The sequence below is a fragment of the Pongo pygmaeus genome, chromosome 19 (assembly GCF_028885625.2).
Source record: "Pongo pygmaeus isolate AG05252 chromosome 19, NHGRI_mPonPyg2-v2.0_pri, whole genome shotgun sequence".
Taxonomy (NCBI): Eukaryota; Metazoa; Chordata; class Mammalia; order Primates; family Hominidae; genus Pongo; species Pongo pygmaeus.
The window spans coordinates 17,607,294-17,632,771 of record NC_072392.2 but is presented as its reverse complement, the minus strand read 5'-3'; the positions used below and the strand labels follow the sequence as shown (position 1 = coordinate 17,632,771).

Sequence of the window (25,478 nt, the reverse complement as noted above, 5' to 3'; positions counted from 1 at the left end):
CATCCAAAAGTGAGCAAAGGATATGAACAGACACTTCTCAAAAGAAGACATTTATGTGGCCAGAAAACATATGAGAAGAAGCTCAACATCACTGATCATTAGAGAAATGCACATCAGAACCACAGTGAGATAACATCTCACACCAGTCAGAATGACAATTATTAAAAAGTCAAGAAACAATAGATGCTGATGAGGCTGTGGAGAAATAGGAATGCTTTTACACTGTTGGTGGGAATGTAAATTAGTTCAACCATTGTGGAAGACAGTGTGGCGATTCCTCAAGGATCTAGACCCAGAAACACCATTTGACCCAGCAATCTCATTACTGGGTATATACCCAAAGGAATATAAATCATTCTACTATAAAGACACATGTACACGTATGTTTATTACAGCACTGTTTACAATAGCAAAGACATAGAACCAACCCAAATGCCCATCAATGATAGACCGGATAAAGAAAATGTGATACATATACACTGTGGAATACTACGCAGCCATAAAAAAGGATGAGTTCATGTCCTTTGCAGGGACATGGATGAAGCTGGAAACCATCATCCTTGTTTGTTTGGGGGGTGAGATTTATTGGCTCTGTAAGCAGAACATGAACTTTTGCCCATTTATAAAATCAGATTGTCTGCTGGAAGCAGTGGTTCCTGCCTATAATCCCAGCACTTTGGGAAGCTGAGATGGCAGATAGCCTGAGGTCAGGAGTTCGAGACCAGGCTGGCCAACATGGTGAACCCCTGTCTCTACTAAAAATACAAAAATTAGCCAGGCGTGATGGTGGGCACCTGTGATCCCACCTACTTGGGAGGCTGAGGCAGGAGAATCGCTTGAACCTGGGAGGTGGAGGTTGCAGTGAGCGGAGAGTGTGCCACTGCACTCCAGCCTGGGCGACAGAGAGAGACTCTGTCTCAAAAAAAAAAAAAAATCAGTTTGTCATTATCTTCCTTATTGCTTTTAAGAGTTCTTTATGTATTCTTGATGTAAGTCCCTTGTCAAATAATTGTGTGGCAAATACCTTCATCCAGTGTGCCTTAAATGTTCTTCTTTTGGTGAACAAAGTTCTTAAGTCTAATTCATCAATCTTTTCTCTAACGGTTAATGCTTTTTGTGTTCTGTGTAAGACATTGTTTATTCCAAGATGATGAAGATACTCTCCTATGTTTTCCTGCAGAAGCTTTATTGTTGTATCTTTCACACTAAATAGAAACCCTCCTTAAAATCACCAACTCCTACTGCATTGTTAAAATATTTTGCTAAACCTTTAGAAGATTCTGGCACCACAACACTCCCTTCCCAGCCTCAAACCTTTTGGGGAGGTGGGGACAGAGAAAGAAAGAAGCTGGCAGGGAAAACCCAGCCTCAGCCAAGACCTAGCCCAGATAGTAAATTAGCATGGCTGGGAGTCTCCGTCATATCAGCAGTCATATGTCTTAAAACCAGAATCTACCCAGATTATATATATATCTTGTATCTGCCACAGCCATTACCTTCTTTTCACTTTATGTCAAAAAAAGAAAAAGAATCCCAGCACTGAGGCAGAAGGATTGCTTGAGGCCAGGAGTTTTAAGTCTGCAGTGAGCTGTGATAGCGCCACTCCACTCCAGCCTGGGTGACAGAGGGAGACCCTCTCTGAAAAAAAGAAAAGAAAAGAAAACCTGTCATGTTACTGACCAGTAATAGGGGCTCCCAAAGTATAAACTCGCCTCAGACCCCTGTTTGTTCTTCCTGCTACCCTGTCCATTCTGCCTCCGCCCCGTTCCGAGGCTGGACCATATCATGAAGGAAGGCCCCTTGGTTACAGCCTCCCCAGCCCGTCAGCCATGCTGCCAAGAACACTGGAAAGAATAAAAAGCTAGAGGGAGGTGGCTGCCTGCAGGAGGTTTAGCATAAAGGAAATAGGAATGGTAACAGGAAATTGAAGAAAACAGTTAAAAAGAGTAGTCATTCAAGAATGACTCCACTGATGCCACCTGTGCTGTCCCCCACCTGACAGAAATGGACCGAGGCAGCTGCCGGAGTGGATATGCAAAGACAATTCACATTTTCATTAGTGCCCTTTTATGATGTAACCTAGTCATAATGAGATTGCAGGGAAGAGATAGAAAATAAGATGCTTCCAATCTTGATCATAAGAATAGTATTTCCTGCTGGTGTGATTGTGTGTGTGTGTGTGTGTGTGTGTGAATATTTTGGATTAGTTTTCAAAACATTTTACATTTGATGAAACCCAAAACTCATTTTGTCGGGCATAATTTTTATTAAATTGTTAAATCTCTGTAAAATTAGAAATATAAATATGTGTCTGCTTTATTTACTCTTCACAAAATATGGTGTCTAGACCTGTTTGTCTATGATGCCTCATAGGCTTGTTCTCTCCGAATTAGGAAGCCAAAAAAAAGTGGTGAAAGTCAGATGGTTCATAGTCTTTTTGAAAACCAGTAGCCATGTGCATTTTACTTAAAATAACTTTTTTTTACCTCACCAAAGTACAGCATGATAGGTTATGTTCAATCCCTCTCTCTCTCCGTGTGTGTGTGTGTACATATATATTTTATTTTAGATTGTGGGGGGGTACATGTGCAGGTTTGTTACATTGCTATATTGTGTGATGCTGAGGTTTGGGGTACAGTTGATCCCATCACTCAAGTAGTGAGCATAGTATTCAATGGTTAGCTTTTCAGGCCTTGTCCCCCACCTGCCTCACCCCTCTTGGAGTCCCTAGTGTCTGCTGTTCCCATCTTTGTGTCTCTGTGTACTCTGTGTTTAGCTCCCATTTCTAAGTGAGAACATACAGTATTTGGTTTTCTGTTCCCGTCTTAGTTTGCTTAAGATAATGGTCTCCAGCTGCATCTATCTTGCTGCCAAGGACATGATTTCCTTCTTTTTTATGGCTGTGTAGTATTTCATGGTGTATATGTACCATATTTTCTTTATCCAGTCTATCATTGATGGGTATTTAGGTTCATTCCATGTCTTTGCTATTGTGACTAGTGTTGGAATGAACATATGAGTGCACATGTCTTTTTGGTACAATGATTTGTTTTCTTTTGGGTACATATCCAGTAATGAGATTGCTGGGTCGAATGTTAGCTCTGTTTGAAGATCTTTGAGAAATCTCCAAACTGTTTTCTACACTGGCTAAACTAATTTACATTTCTACCAGCAGTGTATAAGTGCTCCTTTTTCTCTGCAGCCTCATCAGCATCTGTTGTTTGACTTTTTAGTAGCCATTCTGACTAACGTGAGAAGGCAGCTCATTGTGGTTTTGATTTGCATTTCTCTGATGATGAGTGATGATCAGCATTTTTTCATGTTTGTTGGCCACTTGTATGTCTTCTTTTGAGAAGTGTCTATTCATGTCCTTTGCCCATTTTTTAATGGGGTTGTTTTTTGCTTGTTGATTTAAGTTTTTCTTATAGATTCTGAATATTAGATACATCATTTGTGAATATTTCTCCCATTCTGTAAGTTGTCTATTTACTCTGTTGATAGTTTTCTTTGCTGTGCAGAAGCTCTTTAGTTTAATTAGATTCCACCTCTTTTGGTTGTTATTGCAATTGCTTTTGGGGACTTAACCAAAAATTCTTTGCCAAGGCCAATGTCGAGAAGGGTATTTCCTAGGTTTTCTTCTATAATTTTAATAGTTTGAGGTCTTGCTTTTTTTTTTTTTTTATTTTTTTTTTGTGATGGAGTCTCATTCTGTCGCCCAGGCTGGAGTGCAGTGGTGCGATCTCAGCTCACTGCAAGCTCCGCCTCCTGGGTTCACACCATTCTCCTGCCTTAGCCTCCCAAGTAGCTGGGACTACAGGCGCCCGCCACCATGCCTGGCTGATTTTTTTTGTATTTTTAGTAGAGATGGGGTTTCACCGTGTTAGCCAGGATGGTCTCGATCTCCTGACCTTGTGATCTGCTTGCCTCGGCCTCCCAAAGTGCTGGGATTACAGGGTGAGCCACTGCACCCAGCCAATTTTTTTTTTTTTTGAGACTATTTTATTTTTTGTAGAGGAGTGGTTTCACTATGTTGCCCAGGCATGTCTTGAACTCCTGGGCTCAAGTGATCCTCCCACCTCAGCCTCCCAAAGTGTTGGGATTACAGTTACAGGTGTGAGCCACTATGCCCAGCCTTTTTATCTTTTGATAATAACCCTTTAACTGGGATGAGATGCTATCTCATTGGGTTTTGATTTGCATTTCTCCTATTAGTGATATTGAAGGATTATTATATTTAATAACAGCTTTATTGAAATATAATTTACATGCCATAAAATTTACCCTTTTAAAATATTTTAGGCCAGGTGTGGTGGCTCATGCCTGTAATGCCAGCACTTTGGGAGGCCAAGGCGGGCAGATCACTTGAACTCAGGAGTTCAAGACCAGCTTGGGCAACATAGTGAAACCCCATCTCTACAAAAAATATAAAAATTAGCCAGGTGCGGTGGTGTGTGCCTGTAGTCCCAGCTACTTGGGAGTTTGAGACAGGAGGATTGCTTGAGCTCAGGAGGCAGAGGTTGCAGTGAGCTGAGATCACACCACTGCACTCCAGCCTCAGTAGCAAAGTGAGACTGTGTCTCAAAAAACAAACTAACAAAAATTAAAATGAAATATTTTAAAGTGGTTTTTGGTATACTCACAGACTTATGCAACCATCTTCACTATTTAATTTCAGAACCTTTTTATTACCCCCAAATGAAACCCCGTATGCATTAGCAGTCATTACCCATTTTCTCCTTCCTCCCAGCCCCTGGCAACCAGTAATCTACTTTTCATCTCTTTAGATTTGCCTATTCTGGACATTACACATAAATGTAGCCACATAATATGTGGCCTTTTGTGACTAGCTTCTTTCATTAAGCATAATGTCTTCAAGGTTCATCCATGTTGCAACATCTAGCAGCAGTTTATTCCTTTTTTTGTTTGTTTTTAATTTTTTTTTTTTTTTAGAGGCAGAGTCTCACTCACTCTGTCACCCAGGCTGGGGTGCAGTGGTGCTATCATAGGTCGCTACTGCCTTCAGCCCCTGGGCTCAAGGGATCCTTCCACCTCAGCCTCCCATATAGCTGGGACTACAGGTACATTGCACCATGCCTCACTAATTTTTTAAATTTTTGTAGAGATGTGGTCTTATTGTCTTGCCAAGGTTGGTCTCAAACCTGCCAAGCAGTCTCAAAGCACTTGACCTCAAGTGATCCTCCCGCCTCTGCCTCCCAAAGCGTTGGGGTTATAGGCACGAGCCACCATACCTGCTCTTCATTTCTTTTTATTGCCAATATCATTCTATTATATAGATATACCACATTTATCTATTTATCAGTTGATGGATATTTGGGTTGTTTCTACTTTTTGGTTATTAATAATCCTCCTGTGGGCATCCATCTACATATTTTTGTGTGGATATATGTTTTCAGTTTTCTTGAGTATCTACCTAGAAGTGGAATGGCTGGGTGATATGATAACTCATTGTTTAACATTTGAGGAACTGCCAAACTGTTTTCCAAAGTGGCTGGACCATTTAACATTCCCAGCAGCAGTGTATGACAATTTCAATTTTCCCATGCCCTCATCAACACTTTTGACTGTCCATCCTTTTCTAGATGGGGTAGAGAGGTGATCTCACTCTGTTGCCCAGGCTGAAGTACAGTGGCATGATCATAGCTCACTGCAGCCTCGAACTCCTGGACTTATAGGATCCTTCTGCCGCAGCCTCCTGAGGGAAATACAAATTAAAACCACAATGAGATACCACTTCACACTTACTAGGATGGCTCCCATCAAAAGGATGGACAGGCTGGGTACAGTGGCTCACTCCTGTAATCCCGCACTTTGGGAGGCCGAGGTGGGTGGATCACTTGAGGTCAGGAGTTTGAGACTGGCCTGGACAACATGGTGAAATCCTGTCTCTACTAAAATACAAAAAATTAGCCAAGTGTGGTGGTGGGCACCTGTAATCCCAGCTATTCAGGAGAGTGAGGCAAGAGAATCACTTGAACCCAGGAGGTGGAGGTTGCAGTGAGCTGAGATCACACCACTGCACTCTAGCCTGGGCAATAGAATGAGACTAAGTCTTTAAAAAAAAAAAAAAAAAAGAAGGATGGACAGAGTCAGGCATGGTGCCTCACCCCTGTAATCCCAGCAGTTTGGGAGGCCAAGGCAGGTGGATCTCGTTAGCTCAGGATTGGAGACCAGCCTGGGTGACATGGTGAAACCCCGTCTCCATAAAAAGTACAAAAACTGGCTGAGCACAGTGGCTCACGCCTGTAATCCCAGCACTTTGGGAGGCCGAGGCAGGTGGATCACGAGGTCAGGAGTTCGAGACCAGTTTGACCAACATGGTAAAACCCCGTCTTTACTAAAAATACAAAAAATTAGCCAGGCGTGATGGTGCGCACCTGTAGTCCCAGCTACTTGGGAGGCTGAAGCAGGAGAATTGCTTTAACCCGGGAGGCGGAGGTTGCAGTGAGTCAAGATCGCGCCATTGCACTCCAGCCTGGGTGACAGAAACTCTGTCTCAAAAACAAAAGAAAAATCAACTCCTCAAACATCCACCCTTTTTGGCTTCTTCCTCTCCATAATCATGAACAATCTTCCCTATTTTGAAAACCCTACTGTCTGACTTTGCTGCCAGCTCTAGCTGTCATCTGATTTTCCCCCTTCCTCTCAAGGTTAGACTTCTCCAGAAAGGGTGCTGCCCTCAATTCCTCAGCACACTCCTGTCTCCTCCAGCCCCCACTGTCTGCCCTCTGCTCACACAGTGGCAGTTCCCAGTGGTTTCGTAGCTGCTGAGGTCAGTGAGATTTTTTTCAGTGCCCTCTGGCTGCTCTGCTGCATTCGAGGCCATCACTACCCTTATCCCCCCTGCAGCCTCCATGACCATCTCCTCTTCTGGCGTCTGTTCTGCTGCTCTCACATGTTGCCCGTGACCATCCACACTCTCCCTGGATATCTTGTTTGTGTCTCCAACTCTCATGCTCACAAATGCTTGTAAATTGTATTTACAGATCCTTGTTTCTAACTGCCCAGTGGAATGTACCTGTGTATCCTTTAACATCCCCGATTCAACATTCAAACCCAGACCGCTCTCCCACAGCACAGCATGACAATAGAATGTACCTGTGTATCCTTTAACATCCCCGATTCAACATTCAAACCCAGACTGCTCTCCCACAACACAGCATGGTCTTCACCACTCTTTTTTCTTTTCTTTTTTTTTTGAGAAGGAGTCTCACTCTTTCACCCAGGCTGGAGTGCAGTAGCGCAATCTTGGCTCACTGCAACCTCCGCCTCCTGAGTTCAAGCAATTCTCCTGCCTCAGCCTCCCGAGCAGCTGGGTTTACAGGTGCCCACCACCATACCTAGCTGATTTTTGTATTTTTTAGTAGAGACGGGGTTTCACAATACTGGCCAGGCTGGTCTCGAACTCCTGACCTCCGATGATCTGGCTTCCTCAGCTTCCCAAAGTTCAGGGATTACAGACATGAGCCATCACGCCCAACCCTAAAGTGGACTTTTTACACAATCCAACCCCCTCTTAGCTTGTGGGAGGGGAATGAGGCCTCAAACAGTTAAATACTTGCACAGAGACACATGACTGGTGCCAGAGTTGAAAACCCCCTCCCGTGCTCTTTCTGCCACACCAAGCAGCATTTCAGCGGCTTTCGTGCTTTCGGCTGCTGTTATAATATATAATCGTAGACTGCCACATTTTCATATTTGAGTACTTGGCCAATCTATAAAATTATAAGGTTTTATATTTCTCATATATCGGTGAGCTCCCTTTGTGTCTAATTCAGGAGTTACTACATAGTTTGTGCTCAAGAAATATGCAGTGGATGAATGAAATGAGATACAATTACCTTACAGGTTTTCCCTGCTTAGGGCTTAGCCCAGTGCAGGGCAAATGGAGGCGCTCACTCAGAAGATATTTAGTGGTTGGATAATAACGGGGCATCGTTAAATAGCAGGCTGAGGTGTTGGGATTCTCTGAGCATTGGGGAGCCCCACTACCAGTTCTGGGCAGAAGAGTAAAATCAGGAAAGCGCCATTTTGGAAGAATTAAATCAGTGGCAGCAGAAGGAAGACATGGGGGAGGTTAGAGCTCCAGGAGGGAGGACATGAGGGATTGGTCTGAGGTGGTGGACAAGCCAAGCACATTTTGAAGGCAGAAAGGACAGGGTGGCTGCGATACAGGAAAGGGAGGAGGAGGAGGATTAGGCAGAGGCTGGACTGTGGTGGGAAAGCGGTGCTGCTATTGAAACATGGAGCATCTGGGTGAGGAGGGGGTGAGAGACCACAATCAGAGTGCCGCGTGCGGGACCTCAGCTTGCTTCTCTGAATCACCCTTTCCAGTAGGAGTTTTCAGGAAACCGACTTGAAACTCATTAAATGTCAATATCCAAACCCAGGGTGTCTGACCTCAAATATTCCTTCATCCCTCAGTGCCACCCAAACATAGGGGAAGGAGACAGATTGGGAGTCAAGGTTACAAAATTAAAATGTACTTGTAGTGATTTGAGTTGATGGTGACAGATCATTATAGCTCTAACAGGCCCACAGTATTTTCCCTCTTAGATTAGGAGTGTTCAGAAAATTATGACCATAGGTCCTTTTTCCTGTCTCCCTCCATCTCAGAAAGAACTACAGTTTGATTCAAGAAAGGAGTTCCCAGCAGTCAGTTCAGAGGCCCCGGAATGGATGAGTTCTTCTGTTGGGCAGCTCTATAGGGAACTCTATGGTCTTTGAGCCTCTAATCTAGAACTGAAGACAGATGAGATGACTTTTCTCAGGTTCCTTCCAGTTCTCAGGGTCAGAAAGACCTCTCATTAGCCCTTTGCATTGCAGTGACAACACCTCTCTTTCCTGTGGATCCTGCTGTGATTTACGCCTCTCTTTCCTGTGGATCCTGCTGTGATTTACGCCTCTCTTTCCTGTGGATCCTGCTTTGATTTACGCCTCTCTTTCCTGTGGATCCTGCTGTGATTTACGCCTCTCTTTCCTGTGGATCCTGCTGTGATTTACGCCTCTCTTTCCTGTGGATCCTGCTGTGATTTACGCCTCTCTTTCCTGTGGATCCTGCTGTGATTTACGCCTCTCTTTCCTGTGGATCCTGCTGTGATTTACGCCTCTCTTTCCTGTGGATCCTGCTGTGATTTACGCCTCTCTTTCCTGTGGATCCTGTTTCCTGTGGATCCTGCCTGTTAAATGTTGTTTTAGCTGTGCATGCTGGGTCATGCCTATAATATTAATGTGTTGGGAGGCTGAGGTGGGAGGATTGCTTGAGCCCAGGAGTTCAAGGCTACAGTGAGCTGTGATCATGCCACTGCACTCCTGCCTGGGCAACAGAGCAACATGTGACTCTAAAAAAAAAAAAAAAAATTAGGCCGGGCAAGGTGGTTCACACCTGTAATCCCAACACCTTGGGAGGCTGAGGCGGGTGGATCACCTGAGGTCAGGAGTTTGAGACCAGTCTGACCAACACGGTGAAACCATGTCTCTACTAAAAATACAAAATTAGCTGGGCGTGATGGCACACCCCTGTACTCCCAGCTACTCAGGAGGCTGAGGCAGGAGAATCATCTGAACCCAGGAGGTGGAGGTTGCGGTGAACCAAGATCTTGCCATTGCAATCCTGCCTGGGCAACAAGAGCAAAATTCCATTAAAAAAATAAATAAATAAATTTGTTAAGTTTTTTTGTTTTTTTTTCCCGAGACAGAGTCTCGCTCTGTCGCCCAGGCTGGAGTGCAGTGGTGTGATCTCAGCTCACTGCAACCTCCACCTCCTTGGTTCAAGCGATTCTCCTGTCTCAGCCTCCCAAGTAGCTGTGACTATAGGTGCCCGCCACCACCCCCGGCTAATTTTTTGTATTTTTAGTAGAGACGGGGTTTCACCGTGTTAGCCAGGATGGTCTCAATCCCCTGACCTCTTGATATGCCCACCTCAGCCTCCCAAAGTGCTGGGATTACAGGCGTGAGCCACCGTGCCCGGCCAAGAATTTTTTTTTTTTCATAACTTTAGCTGAAGCCAAATAATTGAATGTAGACCCACAAAGTTCTTGGTCTGGTCAGCCCAGTCCCCTTCAGAGCACAGAGAAGGAACCCCCTTCAGCTCTGTCATTACTTCCTCCCGAGCAGGCTGGGGTGTTTTCTCAGACTGCTGCATGCCAGGCCTCAGCAAGGTGCTAGACATCTGGTGAGCAGGGAGGGCTCAGTCCCTTTCTCCAGTGAATCAGACAAGTAAATGTAGAGTCACAATGCCTCGTGGTACATGCTCTGATAGGGCACGCACAGGGTGCCAGGGGCACATCTCTGCTCTCCAGCTCCTCTTTGAGAAAATGGAAAAAGTGCACATTGAGGACATTTTTTAAAAGCCTTGGGCTGGTGTCTCTCTGGTCTTCAACACGCACAAGTCATCTTCCTTGGGCTTATTACTTCAGTGGATGAAGTGCTTTTATTGGCATGGATGTGGGGTTTTTTGGTTGTGGGATTTTTTTTTCTCCAAGAAACCCTATATTAGCTTTCAAAATCAAGGAGAAAGGAGTTTTAGATTATATGCTTTTAGTATTGTCAGCACAGAGGCCACGTGTTGCCAGGAGAGTTTATTCCTAAGTGCCATCCTTACTTTCTGCCTCCGCTTGGTCCCCGCAGCGGTGGGGACGGGCCCGCCCTGTGAAACACCAGAACTGTCAGAACTGTTGGCTCTGAGGCAGGCGTGGTGGCTCACACCTGTAATCCCAGTACTTTGGGAGGCCAAGGCAGGAGGACTGCTTGAACTCAGAAGTTTGAGAACAGCCTGGGCAACATAGTGACACCCCGTCTCTACTAAAAATAAAAAAAATTAGCCAGGAGTGGCGGTGCAGGCCTGTGGTCCCAGCTGTTCAGGAGGCTGAGGTGGGAGGATTGCTTGAGCCCAGGAGACTGAGGCTGCAGTGAGCTATGATTATACCACTGCATCCAGCCTGGGTGACAGAGTGAGACTCAGTCTCAAAAGAAAAAAAAAAAAAGAGCCATCATTCTGTAGGATGTGCAGGAGTGTGGACAGTACAGGGCTGTATCTCTCTTCAGCTTGCAGCTCCACCTTCCAACTTCTTTCTCTCAAAAAAAAAAAGGTTCTGCCAGGAGGGTGTGGGTGGCCTCCTGACAGCAGCTGTGTTGCTGAGGCCAGGCCTGCCTGCTCTTGGTCCAGGGGGAGGACCATCCTCTTTAGAGGCTTTGTTCGAGCCCTTTGGGCCCTCTCCTCCTGGCACTGCTTGGCTCAGAAAAGTAGGAACAGAAAGTTCTCCCTTCTCAGAGGCCCTTTCTCACCATCACCTGCTCACTCCCTCCCTCCAGGTCCCTTTGCCCCTGATTGCCTCAAACCCTGGCCTGGAAGCCCTCAGTCTCAGGGGGACTGGGAAGAGGGAAGGACAAAAGGATTGTGGCCCTGAAATTCCTGCTCCCTGCTAGCTTTCCTCATCCCTGCTTTTAAGAAGTAAGATAATGATAATGGTCATTAACTTTTACTGGGCACACGCTCTGGCGCCAGGAACCATCTGAAGCATTTGATGGGCATTTCTTCACTTAAAATGTGAGTACCAACCCCAGAGGAAGGTACTCAGGCACCCTCATTTTGCAGATGAGGATACAGATGCAGTTTCTCGGTGGATTTGAAATTGGGAACATGTCTTTGAAAAGCCATCTGGGCTCTGACTTCCACGTTCTCTCACTTCTTTTTTTTTTTTTTTTTTTTCCGAGATGGAGTCTCGCTGTGTCGCCCAGGCTGGAGTGCAGTGGCGCAATCTCGGCTCACGGCAAGCACCGCCTCCTGGGTTCATGCCATTCTCCTGCCTCAGCCTCCCGAGTAGCTGGGATTACAGGTGCCCACCACCACGCCTGGCTAATTTTTTGTATTTTTAGTAGAGACGGGTTTCACTGTGTTAGCCAGGATGGTCTCGATCTCCTGACTTCGTGATCCACCCGCCTCAGCCTCCTAAAGTGCTGGGATTACAGGCGTGAGCATCGCACCTGGCCACTCACTTCTTCCAACTTTTCCCATAGAACATTCACTCTGAATCAATCCAGGAAAAGGGCAGCCAGCCACCAGGGTTCCTGCCACGTGCCCTCCTGATGTGCTGGTGTTCACTCTCATATCTTGACTGGATACCACTTTACCCCCATCTAGCTCTGTAATCCTTTTCTAAAGTCCTGACACAGTATTCTTCTGTCTCCCTCCTGTCCCCTGCCCCTAGGACCCTGCTAGGATCTTTGAGCTTGTGGAGGTGGTTGGCAATGGAACCTACAGACAGGTGTACGAGGTGAGATGAATGGTGTGGAAGTATGACCTCCACATCTGCAGGGCACTCTTGGGAGGAGTGGAAGGAAGTAGGTTTCTTGTCTGTAGGTCTGAGGGGGGCTATGGGAGATGCCAGAGGCTGGGGCCCTGGAAAGGTAGAGGCGGGGAGAGGAAAGAGCACCCAAGAGGAGGCACTGTTGATGCCTCTCTCTACCTGAGTGCAGAGCCAATCGCGGACATGGTGGGAACAGGCCAGCAGCCACGCAGGGTGGCCTGCAGCAGTGAGAGCAGGTGGAAGGGCATACGGCCTTGTGTGTCAGAACTCTCCTGGGATTCAGAGAGAGCTAAGGCCAGAGGTGTGGGTTTGGCTTCTCCCTGGACCACAAAGAGACACAGGACTTTGAGGTACTGGGACCTAATGGGTGGCCTTCTGCAGAGGGGAAGTGACCTGTGCTCCCACAGCGGGCCTGCTGGAGCCAGAGCTCAGGCTTCCTGCTTTTGAGCTGCCTCTGTCCCTGACAGAAGTGGCATGTTTTCAGCCACCAATGGTAGCTTTTAGGTTGGCCTGGCCAGCCCAGCCCTCTCGTGTGGCCTGACCACTGCTCACACTTGGATAGGGGAGCTGCTCCAGTGGGGAATGAGGTGGCCTGACCACTGCTCACACTTGGATAGGGGAGCTGCTCCAGCGGGGAATGAGGTGGCCTGACCACTGCTCACACTTGGATGGGAGGAGCCGCTGCAGCGGGGAATGAGGTGGCCTGACCACTGCTCACACTTGGATAGGGGAGCCGCTCCAGCGGGGAATGAGGTGGCCTGACCACTGCTCACACTTGGATAGGGGAGCCGCTCCAGCGGGGAATGAGGTGGCCTGACCACTGCTCACACTTGGATAGGGGGAGCCGCTCCAGCGGGGAATGAGGTGGCCTGACCACTGCTCACACTTGGATAGGGGGAGCCGCTCCAGCGGGGAATGAGGTGGCCTGACCACTGCTCACACTTGGATAGGGGAAGCCGCTCCAGCGGGGAGTGAGGTGGCCTGACCACTGCTCACACTTGGATAGGGGGAGCCGCTCCAGCGGGGAGTGAGGTGGCCTGACCACTGCTCACACTTGGATAGGGGGAGCCGCTCCAGCGGGGAGTGAGGTGGCCTGACCACTGCTCACACTTGGATAGGGGGAGCCGCTCCAGCGGGGAGTGAGGTGGCCTGACCACTGCTCACACTTGGATAGGGGGAGCCGCTCCAGCGGGGAGTGAGGTGGCCTGACCACTGCTCACACTTGGATAGGGGGAGCCGCTCCAGCGGGGAGTGAGGTGGCCTGACCACTGCTCACACTTGGATAGGGGGAGCTGCTCCAGCGGGGAGTGAGGTGGCCTGACCACTGCTCACACTTGGATAGGGGGAGCTGCTCCAGCGGGGAGTGAGGTGGCCTGACCACTGCTCACACTTGGATAGGGGGAGCTGCTCCAGCGGGGAGTGAGGTGGCCTGACCACTGCTCACACTTGGATAGGGGGAGCTGCTCCAGCGGGGAGTGAGGTGGCCTGACCACTGCTCACACTTGGATAGGGGGAGCTGCTCCAGCGGGGAGTGAGGTGGCCTGACCACTGCTCACACTTGGATAGGGGGAGCTGCTCCAGCGGGGAGTGAGGTGGCCTGACCACTGCTCACACTTGGATAGGGGGAGCTGCTCCAGCGGGGAGTGAGGTGGCCTGACCACTGCTCACACTTGGATAGGGGGAGCTGCTCCAGCGGGGAGTGAGGTGGCCTGACCACTGCTCACACTTGGATAGGGGGAGCTGCTCCAGCGGGGAGTGAGGTGGCCTGACCACTGCTCACACTTGGATAGGGGGAGCTGCTCCAGCGGGGAGTGAGGTGGCCTGACCACTGCTCACACTTGGATAGGGGGAGCTGCTCCAGCGGGGAGTGAGGTGGCCTGACCACTGCTCACACTTGGATAGGGGAGCTGCTCCAGCGGGGAATGAGGTGGCCTGACCACTGCTCACACTTGGATAGGGGGAGCTGCTCCAGCGGGGAATGAGGTGGCCTGACCACTGCTCACACTTGGATAAGGGGAGCTGCTCCAGCGGGGAATGAGGTGGCCTGACCACTGCTCACACTTGGATAGGGGGAGCTGCTCCAGCGGGGAATGAGGTGGCCTGACCACTGCTCACACTTGGATGACGGGAAGCCGCTGCAGCGGGGAATGAGGATGCTCAGGGTGAATGCTGCCTCTGATTGGAGCCTCCTGGGGCCCGTGGCTTTTTCATCTCCAGACAGAGTGCTGGATACTGTCACAAGTCTCTTCTGCATCTCTAGCCCTGTGTTTCCTGTGTCACTGAGACCACCTGCCTTTCTCTTAGGCTACTTCTCTTGCAAACTTTGGGGAAACAGGCACCCCACCCGCAATCTCTTGCCTTGTTGTTGCCGTGGGAATAGTGGTGCCATCTGCTCCTGCGTCTCTGGGCTTGGGGTCTTGAATGGCTGAGGATAAAAATTACCCATGGGCTGGCAAAGCCAGTCCATCCCCATGAGGGGCCACCTTCCTCCACCCTGCTCCTCCCCAGGAAGCCTTTGGGCTTTCCTCTCCAAGCCTTAGATGCTCCCAGTAGGAATTTCAGAAGGATGTTGGGGGAGGAGAGCAATGGCTGGGACACACTCAAGAAGAGGAAGTTTCTTCCCACTAGGACTGGTGACAGGAGCATTAGCACATGTCGGCTGGCCCGTCTGTGTTTCTCTGAGTTCCCTAAAATCTCAGCTCTGTCTCTGTTCTTTCCCTGTCGACAAGAATAAAAAGCTTTGTGGGTGAAGTTGATTCTGGGAGAGGCCTCCTGGTCCAGAGTTGGTGAGTCAGGAAAGCACCGCAGCATTTTGTCTTGCTTAGGAGAAGAGGGTGAGGCAGAGCCCCTCCCTCCCTAGCCTCCTTCTTCTACTCCCTCCATCCTCCATTAGGGTGGAGAAGTATCTTTCATGCCCTGCTCTAACTTTCAGACTGTAGAAAGTCCAAGCCAGAGAGGCTGGAACAGAACATAAATGTTTCTCCCTCATCTGTCGTGAGTTTTTATGGGAGGAGCCCCTTCGCCTTTATTGAGCCTGTAACTTGGAAGTCCACTATAGGTGGTTTTTCTGTTGGCCATGATGGCTCGGGAGCGCCTCCCTCTGTCCACTCCCACGAACAGCACATTCACTGAGGTGTGTAGCCACAATGAGGGGTACTTTCTTTTTTTCTTTCTTTTTTCCTTTTTTTTTTTTTTTTTTTTTTTTGGAGAAGGAGTCTCGCTTTGTCCCCCAGGTGGCAGTGCAGTGGCACGGTCTCGGCTTGCCTCCCAGGTTCAAGCAATTCTCGTGCCTCAGCCTCCTGAGTAGCTGGGATTATAGGTGCCCACCATGACACCCGGCTAATTTTTGTATTTTTAGTAGAGACGGGGTTTCCCCATGTTGGCCAGGCTGGTCTCGAACTCCTGGTCTCAAGTGATCTGCCTGCCTCGGCCTCCCAAAATGTTGGGATTACAGGTGTGAGCCACGGCGCCCGGCTGAGGGGCACTTTGTAAGATAGAAAACAGTTGGGCCGGGCACGGTGGCTCATGCCTGTAATCCCAGCACTTTGGGAGGCCGAGGTGGGCGGATCATGAGGTCAAGAGACCGAGACCATCCTGGCTAACACGGTGAAACCCTGTCTCTACTAAAAATATGAAAAATTAGCCGGGCTTGATGGTGGGCGCCTGTAGTCCCAGCTGTCCAGGAGGCTGAGGCAGGAGAATGGCATGAACCCAGGAGGTGGAGCTTGCAGTGAGCTGAGATCGCGCCACTGCACTCTAGTCTGGGCGACAGAGCAAGACTCTGTCTCAAAAAAAGAAAAAAAAGAAAACAGTTAAAAGCTGTGTCTCCTAGAGTCAAGCCCTCTCTGCGTTCGGCTCTCTGAGCATAGACTCAGATCCCTCTGTCCTGCAGGGTCAGCATGTCAAGACTGGGCAGCTGGCTGCCATCAAGGTCACGGATGTCACGGAGGTAGGGAGTGGAGCTGGGCAGTGGGAGGGTTGGACCAGCGAGAAGGGAGTGTGGGGGGAGTCTCAGGGCTCAGCTCCTCCCATTTGCCTAGGACGAGGAGGAAGAGATCAAACAGGGGATCAACATGCTGAAAAAATACTCACCACTGCAACATTGCCATCTACTATGGAGCTTCATCAAGAAGAGTCCCCCGGGAAACGATGACCAGCTCTCGGTGAGAAACGCCCTCCTGCCTGCCCTCCCCCCAGTCCCTGTCTCCGGGCTGTTCACTAGGACTCAGTATCAGTGCCCAGCATCTCTCCTTGCCAGCTACCCTCCCTCTGGTCTACCCAGCCTCCCCTGTCCCTGGACCCAGAGGGGCCTCCTGCCTCAAGGATGGCCCTGCACTCCAGCCCCCATGAATTGCAGCACCTTGTCCTTTGAGTGTTTTGTAGGGAGGGGTCCTGGCGTTTGCCCCAACCCTTCCCCTAACCAGTATCTCACACTGTGCGATCGGCTGTTAATAAATAAATATAATCTTGGCAAAGGCTAGAGAGACTGTGGGGAGGCCGTCCATCAGTTTTCCTGCCTTTGAGCACAGCTCCTGGGAAAGCAACAGAACCAAAATATTTGTGGGAGATAACAGGGCCCAGATCCCTCCCAGCACCCCAGATGCTACAGTGCACCCAGCCCTTCTGTGTCATCATTCAAACCAGAGCCTGCTGCAGAGCTTGGGGCCTCCCCCAAATTCCTCCTGCCTGGCCCAGAACATTCCTAAGAGTCATTCATCTCCCTAGCCTGGGCACTGGTGCTGACATGTTTTCCCAGCCTTACCCTTTGTGATACTGAGCCCAGTCCCTGAGGATGGAGCAGCAGGGAGTGTGGCAATGGCTGTCGGGAGTTTCAGCGCTGACGCCAGGTCTCCCCTCCCAGCAGCCATTCAGATGACAAGCACTTACTAAGCACTTCTGTATACTCTGTATAGATGAGCACGAGCCATGGTCCTGGCCTCCAAGGCCCTTTGGCTTTTTGGGAACACACACACTCATGCACACAAAGAAAGGGAGAAAGGTGGCAGGGAGGTCTACCTCCCAGGTGTGTGTGGTGGAGATTGTGGCCGGCTAGAGGCATTAGTGGCCAGGCGCCCTCTTCTGGACCTGTTGGGCACAGGTCCTCCCCTCCTCTCACTGTGCTCTGCTCTCCAAGGAGTAGGCACATGCAAATTACTTTTATTGCATATGCAAATATACGTGTCCATCCAACCTGTTCCTGCATTGGATGTGGCTTTTAGTGAAAACTTGGACAAGCATGCTGATTCCCAGGAAGACTGGTTGGAGCCATCTTCTCTGCCTCTGGGTCTCAGCTGCTCTCCCTGGGAGGTGCAGACCCAGAGCCCTCCTCATCTCCTGGCCTTGTTACTCTGTGCTGGAGGAGTTTCTCTCCGGGTCTTCCCAGGTTCCCTGTTGCAGCTGTCTAGGTAGACCCTACGCACTCTTTCTGTCTCTAGCGGACCTGGAGAATCACTGATTCTTAGCCCCTTTTCTGCTTCTAAGTCAGGGACTGGCAAACTTTTTCTGTGAAGGGCCAGATGGTAAATATTTCAGGCTTTGCAGGTCATATTTGCTGTTCCAGCTGCTCAGTTCTGTTGTTGTACCACGAAAGCAGCAATAGACAGTACGTAAATGAATGAGTGTGGCTATACCCCCAACGCCTTCACTGAGGTCACTCACGTTTCAATGTTTTTTCACTTTCACATGTCATAAAATATGATTCCTTTTTTTTTTCCCCGCAACCATTTAAAAATGTAAAAACCAGGCCAGATGCAATGGCTCAAGCCTGTAATCCCAGCACTTTGGGAGACTGAGGTGGGTGGATCACCTGAGGTCAGGAGTTCAAAACCAGCCTGGCCAACACGGTGAAACCCCGTCTCTACTGAAAATACAAAAATTATCCAGGCATGGTGGCGGGCACCTCTAATCCCCGCTACTTGGGAGGCTGAGGCAGGAGAATCGCTTGAACCTGGGAGGCGGAGGTTGCAGTAAGACCCTGTCTCAAAAAAAAAAAAATAAATAAAAACCATTCTTGACTTGCTGACCACACAGAAGCAGGCCTTGGGCCAGCCCCTGATCCAAAACAGAAGTTCTTTTTTTTTCAGAGACAGCGTCTCGCTCTGTCGCACAGGCTGGAGTGCAGTGGCATGATCTCGGCTCACTGCAACTTCTGCCTCCCGTGTTCAAGTGATTCTTCTGCCTCAGCATCCTGAGTAGCTGGGATTACAGGCGCCCACCACCACGCCAGGCTAATTTTTTGTATTTTTAGTAGAGATGGGGTTTCACCATGTTAGCCAGGATGGTCTCTAACTCCTGACCTCGTGATCCGCCTCCCTCGGCCTCCCAAAGTGCTAGGATTACAGGCATGAGCCACTGCGCCTGGCCCAAAGCAGTAGTTTTTTGTTCTTGTTTTTGTTTTTGAGACAGAGTCTCACTCTGCCACCCAGGCTGGAGTTCAGTGGCGCAATCTCAGCTCACTGCAAGCTCCGCCTCCTGGGTTCATGCCATCTTCCTGCTTCAGCCTCCCAAGTAGCTGGGACTACAGGTGCCTGCCACCACGCCCGGCTAATTTTGTTTTGTTTTTTTTTTTAGTAGAGACGGGGTTTCACCGTGTTAGCCAGGATGGTCTTGAACTCCTGACCTCATGATCCACCCGCCTCGGCCTCCCAAAGTGTTGGGATTACAGGCGTGAGCCACCGTGCCCAGCTGTGAAGCAGTAGTTCTTAACTGCTTTAGGGTTTGGAATCCCAGTGAGAATCTGATGAAAGTACTAGACCCTTCCTCAAGGAAAATGCATATACCTGCATCATTTTGTCTACAGTTTCAGGGATTCCTTGGACTCCTACCCTAAACCCAGCCCCACCCTGCCAGTTCTTTTCCATCTGTATTCCTTCTCCCCCCTCTCTCTCTTTCTCGCTCTTTTTTTATTTTTTTTCCTTTTTTTGAGACAGAGTCTTGCTCACCGTGTTGGCCAGGCTGGTCTTAAACTCCTGACCTCAGGTGATCCGCCTGCCTCAGCCTCCCAAAGTGCTGGGATTACAGGCATGAGCCACCGCACCCAGCCTTTTTTCCCTCTCTCTCTTGACTTCAGGAGATCCTGTGGCCTTTGCGAGGCTTCTGCGGCCCTTGCTGTCTAGCTCATACCAGTTCTAGCCCCAAGGTCTCTGGTCCTCCTCCAGGAGTTTAGTGGGGGATCAGGACAGGAGAGGAGGGGCTTGTCTGACTCATACTTTTCCTTTCGGTACCTTCCTGGGATCCTAGCTGGTGATGGGGTTCTGTGGTGCTGGTTCAGTGACTGACCTGGTAAAGAACATGAAAGGCAACGCCCTGAAGGAGAACTGTATCGCCTACATCTGCAGGGAGATCCTCAGGGTGAGTTCAAGGCCCCTCCCCTTGTCTTCTCCTCCTCTGCTACCCTGGCTGGAGCTTCTCCATGAGCAAAGATCCTCCCTGCACTGGGAGGAGACATCACTGCCCTCTTTAGGGAGCAGCAGGCCTGATGCGGGTGGGATGTGGAAGCAGGGTCCCCACCTTGAGAAGTCTCAGGCTGTTGGATGAGACAAGCTCCTCTGTTTCCAAGCTCTGCCGCTTCTCCACCTGTAACCCTGCAACTGCTGGGAATTCACCTGCAGCCACCTCTCTGAGGAAGCTCTCCAGGACAGCTCAGCTTGCTTGGGCTCCTGGTGGAGAGGATCTGCTCCTTCAGCCCAGCCCTGTCCAGACTGATTGCTCCTTGTCCCCTCAACTCACTCTCCACTTACTCTTTCCCACCCCGTCCAACAGCATGGCTAATTTTCCCTGCTCTCCTGTCCCAGGGTCGGGCGCATCTCCATGCCCACGAGGTGATCCGTCGAGACATCAAGGGGCAGAATGTGCTGCTGACAGAGAATGCTGCGGTCAAGCTAGGTGCGCCGGCTCCTTCTGAGGCTGATGGGGCCCTTTCACCTCCAGAACAGAGAATGAGGGGCCCCCTTTTCCCCTCTGGTGGCTCAGGCCCAACTCCCTCCCTACTGGGGAGGCTCACTCCCTCCCCTTTCCCCTGTCCCCCTGGAATGCCCTGCCTCCTGCTGAAAATCCCTCGGGAAGCTCTTCACCTGTCACCTGTTACGGGCCAGGTGCTCTGCAGGTTGCTCTGGGGAGATGGGATCTGACGACCCTCCTGCCTGGGCTAATGTCCGTGATCCTTTCACCTGGGTTTTCTCTAAGATGCAGGAAGATGGAATCGGGTTCTTCAGGGTGTTGTTGGGGTAAAGGAGGGTGCTGGGGTGTCTGGGTCGGGCCAGGACCACAGCTGGCCCAGGCGAGTCCTGTGTGTGCATGCAGGGATGTGAGGCAAGGAAGCAGAGGTGACTCCCCATGCTGACCCCTCCCTCTGTGTCTTCACAGTGGATTTTGGGGTGAGTGCTCAGCTGGACCGCACCGTGGGCAGCCGGAACACTTTCACTGGGACTCCCTACTGGATGGCTCTAGAGGTCATCGCCTGTGATGAGAACCCTGATGCCACCTACGATTACAGGGTATGGAGTGGAAAGTTGGGAGCATGGGGGCTGCCAAGGGCAGGAAGCAATATGGGGACCGTGGGGCCTGAGCAGGCTGGGGAACAGAGGAAGGTCGGATGATGTTAGCAGTGAGGGGCTGGGGAACATCTTATGGCAAGGCAAGTGTGGGTGGGAAGATGGGATGGGTTGGAGGGCACTGCTGCAGGAAGGGGTGTGGCCCAGGAAGGCTCCTGAGAGGCCAGGATGGTGGGTGAAGAGAGGTTGCACGGCAGAGCTGTCAGGAATATTCACTTGTTCCTTCTCTCCCGTCTATAGAGTGACATTTGGTCTCTAGGAATCACAGCCATCGAGATGGCAGAGGGAGCCCCCCATAAGTTCTGAGTCTGCCGGGAGTAGGAGGGGAGGGAAGGGAAGGGCCCAGAGAGCGGCTGTAGGGAGGAGGTGGTCCTGTAGCTCCGAGGAAGCTAGTCCTGTAGCTCCCAGTGCAGTGAAAGGGACTGAGGGCATCTCTTCTGTGTCCAGCTCTGTGTGACATGAACCCCATGCGAGCCCTCTTCCTCATTCCTTGGAACCCTCCGCCCAGGCTCAAGTCCAAGAAGTGGTAGGTCTCTGAGAGTGTGGGCTCTGGGAAGGAAGGTCCCTGGACAGGGCCATCCCCACCTTCATGCCCTCTGTGCTCAGGCTTGGATCTCACCAGAGAAGAGATTTTGGGGGGCAGAGGGTGGTGACTGGTGTTGGGATATGAAGACAGGAGGGATGTCAAGGTGGCTTGTAGATGAGTGATCCACCCTCTTCCTCTTGCACCCATCCCTTCTGAGGGGACCCTCCCAGTGTGAGCCACCACTGTTTCCCGGTCTGAGAAGTTCATTGACTTCATTGACACATGTCTCATCGAGACTTACCTGAGCCGCCCACCCACGGAGCAGCTACTGAAGTTTCCCTTCATCCGGGACCAGCGCACGGAGCGGCAGGTCCGCACACGGCTTAAGAACCACATTGACCGATCCCGGAAGAAGTGGGGTGAGAAAGGTCAGGGGGCAGGCTGGAGGGGGCAGGTACTAGGGGACAGTCCAGCCTGGCTCCTCTCTGCCAGCCCTGCTCGCTCCTGGCTCCCCTTCCTGCTCCCCTCCTTGGCCCCAGCTCTCCCTGTCCAAGGAGATGGTTCTCAAACTTGCAACCCCCGAGGGGTTTTCCCCTTTCCCTCCCAATGTGAGTCAGCCTTCCAAAGGAGGACCGGCCTTTCACATCCTTACAAAAACTCCATGCTAATAACGTGTGTGCGAGCACAAGCACAGGCTCTGTCACACCTCACCTGCCCTGGGACCCAGTCCTGGTCCCTGTCCAGGCCCACACCTGAGACCCACTGTCCTCCCATTGCCCCCAGGAAGTGGGGGGGCCCCTCATGCTTGCCCACCCAGACAGACCTTCTGGTTCTCCCCACGCGAGGTTTCCCTGGCTCTGGGGCACTGGGTGAGTTAACTGCAGTGGTCTCCCCCTGCAGAGGAGACAGAATATGAGCACAGCGGCAGCGAGGAGGAAGATGACGGCCATGGAGAGGAAGGAGAGCCCAGGTAGGCCTGGCAGGCGGAGTGGGGGTTAGGGGGGGTCATCACTGAGTGGGGGGTCTACAGTGGTGCTTGGCTTTGGGGACTCTCGGCCTGGGGGTGGTGGGCACAGAGAGGTAGAGACTCCTAGAAACCAAATTCCTGAGTGCTAAGAAGTGGAACGAATGACTGAACAAGAGCTGGGGAGAGAGCAATTCCGGGGTGAATGTGGGGCGCAGCAGTAACAGGAAAGGAGGACAGCACTGAAGACTGGGCAGAAGGGGACGGTAAGTCTCCTGGCCACCTGGGAATGGCCAGAGGCAGAGGCCTTGATCCAGTTAAAGCACCCACTCAGGCGGGCCCATGGGGTTGAGAGTGGGAACCAACAGGGTTGTGACCCCAGCGCTTCTTTGTGCCACCCCTGCCCAGCTCCATCATGAACGTGCCTGGAGAGTCGACTCTACGCCAGGAATTTCTCTGGCTCCAGCAGGAAAATAAGAGCAACTCAGAGGCTTTAAAACAGCAGCAGCAGCAGCGAGACCCCGAGGCACACATCAAACACCTGCTGCACCAGCGGCAGCGGCGCATAGAGGAGCAGGAGAAGCGCGCTGGGTGGAGGAGGTGGGCTGTCTCTGAAGGGCGCAGGCCTGGCGCGGCCTCCTGCTGACCTGGCCCTGGGTCCGTTAGGGCCTCGGAGAGCAGGTTTTAAAATGCCTTAAATGAATGGCATTTCTGTTGAAACAGTTACATGGTTTCAAATTTCATGATGAGCTGGACTTAAAAAAAAAATGTAATCCCATCACTTTGGGAGGCTGAGGTGGGTAGATCACCTGAGGTCAGGAGTTTGAGACCAGCCTGGCCAACATGGTGAAACCCCATCTCTACCAATAGTACAAAAATTAGCCAGGCGTGGTGGCACATGCCTGTAATTCCAGCTACTCTGGAGGCTGAGGCAGGAGAATTGCTTGAACCCGGGAGGCGGAGGCTGCAGTGAGCAGAGATCACACCACTGCACTCCAGCCTGGGTGACAGAGCGAGACTCCGTCTCTAATAATAATAATAATAAGCAATAACCCCCAGCACCCACACTGTCCACCTGCTACCCCCAAAGCAGGTCCTCTCATTGTTGAACAAAAAATAACTTGCAAGAAAACCTGCTACAGAAGAGCCTTGTGCAGTTTTGAAAATATAGGCCAGGCGTGGTGGCTCACGCCTAGGAGGCCGAGGGGGGTGGGGGTGGGGCAGATCGTGAGGTCAGGAGTTCGAGACCAGCCTGTCTAATATGGTGAAACCCCATCTCTACTAAAAATACAAAAAATTAGCCGGGCGTGGTGGTGCACGCGCCTGTAGTTCCAGCTACTCAGGAGGCTGAGGCAGGAGAATCGCTTGAACCTGGGAGGTGGATGTTGTAGTGAGCCGAGATCGCGCCACTGCACTCCAGCCTGGGGAACAGAGCAAAACTCCGTCTCAAAAAAATAAAAAAAATAAAATAAATATAGCGTTCAGATAGCATAGTAGCAAAGTCCTATCTTTTTTTTTTTGTTTGAGATGGAGTTTTGCTCTTGTTGCCCAGGCTGGCGAGTACAATGGTGTGCTCTAGGCTCACTGCAAAATCTCCGTCTCCCGGGTTTAAGTGATTCTCCTGCCTCAGCCTCCTGAGGAGCTGGGATGACAGGAATGCGCCACCACGCCCGGCTAATTTTGTATTTTTTCAGTAGAGACGGGGTATCTGCATGTTGCTCAGGCTGGTCTCGAACTCCCGACCTCAGGTGATCCACCTGCCTTGGCCTCCCAAAGTGCTGGGATTACAGGCGTGAGCCACCGCACCCAGCCACAAAGTCCTATCTAACAAGGTGTTGCCTGGAGAAGGCATGCTGGCAACTTCATTGCAGAAGTAGGCACAAGTTCCCTCAAGTGTAAGGGCCCCTCAGGGCTTGTGCTTTTGTTGGTGGTGGTGGGGGTGGTGGTAGACTTTGTGGAGGCCACCACAGAAATACCGTGAAAGTCAAGTACCACCTGGGCATCGGCACTTGTCAAGGAGTGGGCCAGGTCCTTCGTTTCTGTGTTTTCTGTGAACGGGCACCTGGTGCCCTCTTGTGGCCAAAGGCTATCACTACGACCCACTCTATATGGACTTCAGGTAAAGGTGGATTTTAGGCTAGGAGTGCCGGGGAGGCTTGTTTTGAGTTCGGCTTTTGTTTGTTGTTTGGTGGGGTGTGGGGAGTGGAAGGTGTTGTCTAGCTAAGCCCACCCCACAGGCAGCAGTCAGTCTCACAACCTCTCTCATCACAGCTACCGGCTGTTCACCCGAGCCCAGCCCCGCGAGCCCTCGGGTGGGGATGGGTATAGTTGCAGAAACAAGCAGAAGCCGGTCTCTCTCACCACCCTCCGTGGTGAGCAAGGAGAGCTCCGCTCCCTGTCCATGGAGGGGCAGTGCTGACACGATGTCCGGTATGGTTCTTAAGACCACCTGGCTCTCCCCACAGCAACAGCGGCGGGAGCGGGAGCAGCGGAAGCTGCAGGAGAAGGAGCAGCAGCGGCAGCTGGAGGACACGCAGGCTCTGTGGCGGGAGGAGGAGTGGCGGCAGGCCGAGCGCGAGCAGGTAGAGCGCCGCACCCACATCCCTGCCCTCCCGCCCTCCCGCTCCTGCTGCCTGCCGCCCCAGCTCCCCGTGCCCTTCCCCCTTCTCTCCCCTACCCCCAGGTTCCTCCTGTCTTTTCTAGCTTCACTCTTTCTCTCCATTTTCTCCCACCCTTCAACCCCAACCCTGGCCCCCTCCCTCCTCCTTCCCTGCCTCATTCCCATCTCTTTACCCCATCCCTGACTCTCCCCGGCCGCTTCCTCATCCCCCCTCATTCCCTGTGCCCTCTTCTTCCCCATCTGTGCCGCACGGCCCCCCTGGCGCTCATGCCATCCCCTCCCCTACCTCTCTCTTACTCTTCCCCTGCACCCCCTCATCCTCCTCCTGCGGATCCCTTCCTCCTCCAACTCGCTGCTGCTGCCCTCCTCTGCCTCTTCCTCCTTCCCTGCCCTCTGCCCGCCACCCCACACCCCGCCCCCCAGGAATATATTCGTCACAGGCTAGAGGAGGAGCAGCAACAGCTCGAGATCCTTCAGCAACAGCTGCTCC

General features: G+C 51.1%; 1 protein-coding gene across 1 annotated transcript in view; it reads left to right on the top strand.

Moving 5' to 3' along the window:
- The first annotated feature begins 8,261 nt into the window (after nucleotides 1–8,261).
- LOC129017499 (misshapen-like kinase 1) overlaps nucleotides 8,262–25,478 on the top strand; it is a 42,575-nt gene continuing 25,358 nt past the window's right edge. The window contains 14 exon segments of the mRNA XM_054458127.2: nucleotides 8,262–8,285; nucleotides 12,228–12,293; nucleotides 16,219–16,275; nucleotides 16,367–16,489; nucleotides 19,566–19,676; nucleotides 20,120–20,210; nucleotides 20,691–20,821; nucleotides 21,119–21,173; nucleotides 21,326–21,420; nucleotides 21,667–21,823; nucleotides 22,305–22,374; nucleotides 22,777–22,968; nucleotides 24,454–24,487; nucleotides 24,834–24,950. Coding sequence (XP_054314102.1) covers nucleotides 8,262–8,285; nucleotides 12,228–12,293; nucleotides 16,219–16,275; nucleotides 16,367–16,489; nucleotides 19,566–19,676; nucleotides 20,120–20,210; nucleotides 20,691–20,821; nucleotides 21,119–21,173; nucleotides 21,326–21,420; nucleotides 21,667–21,823; nucleotides 22,305–22,374; nucleotides 22,777–22,968; nucleotides 24,454–24,487; nucleotides 24,834–24,950 — 1,323 coding nt within the window.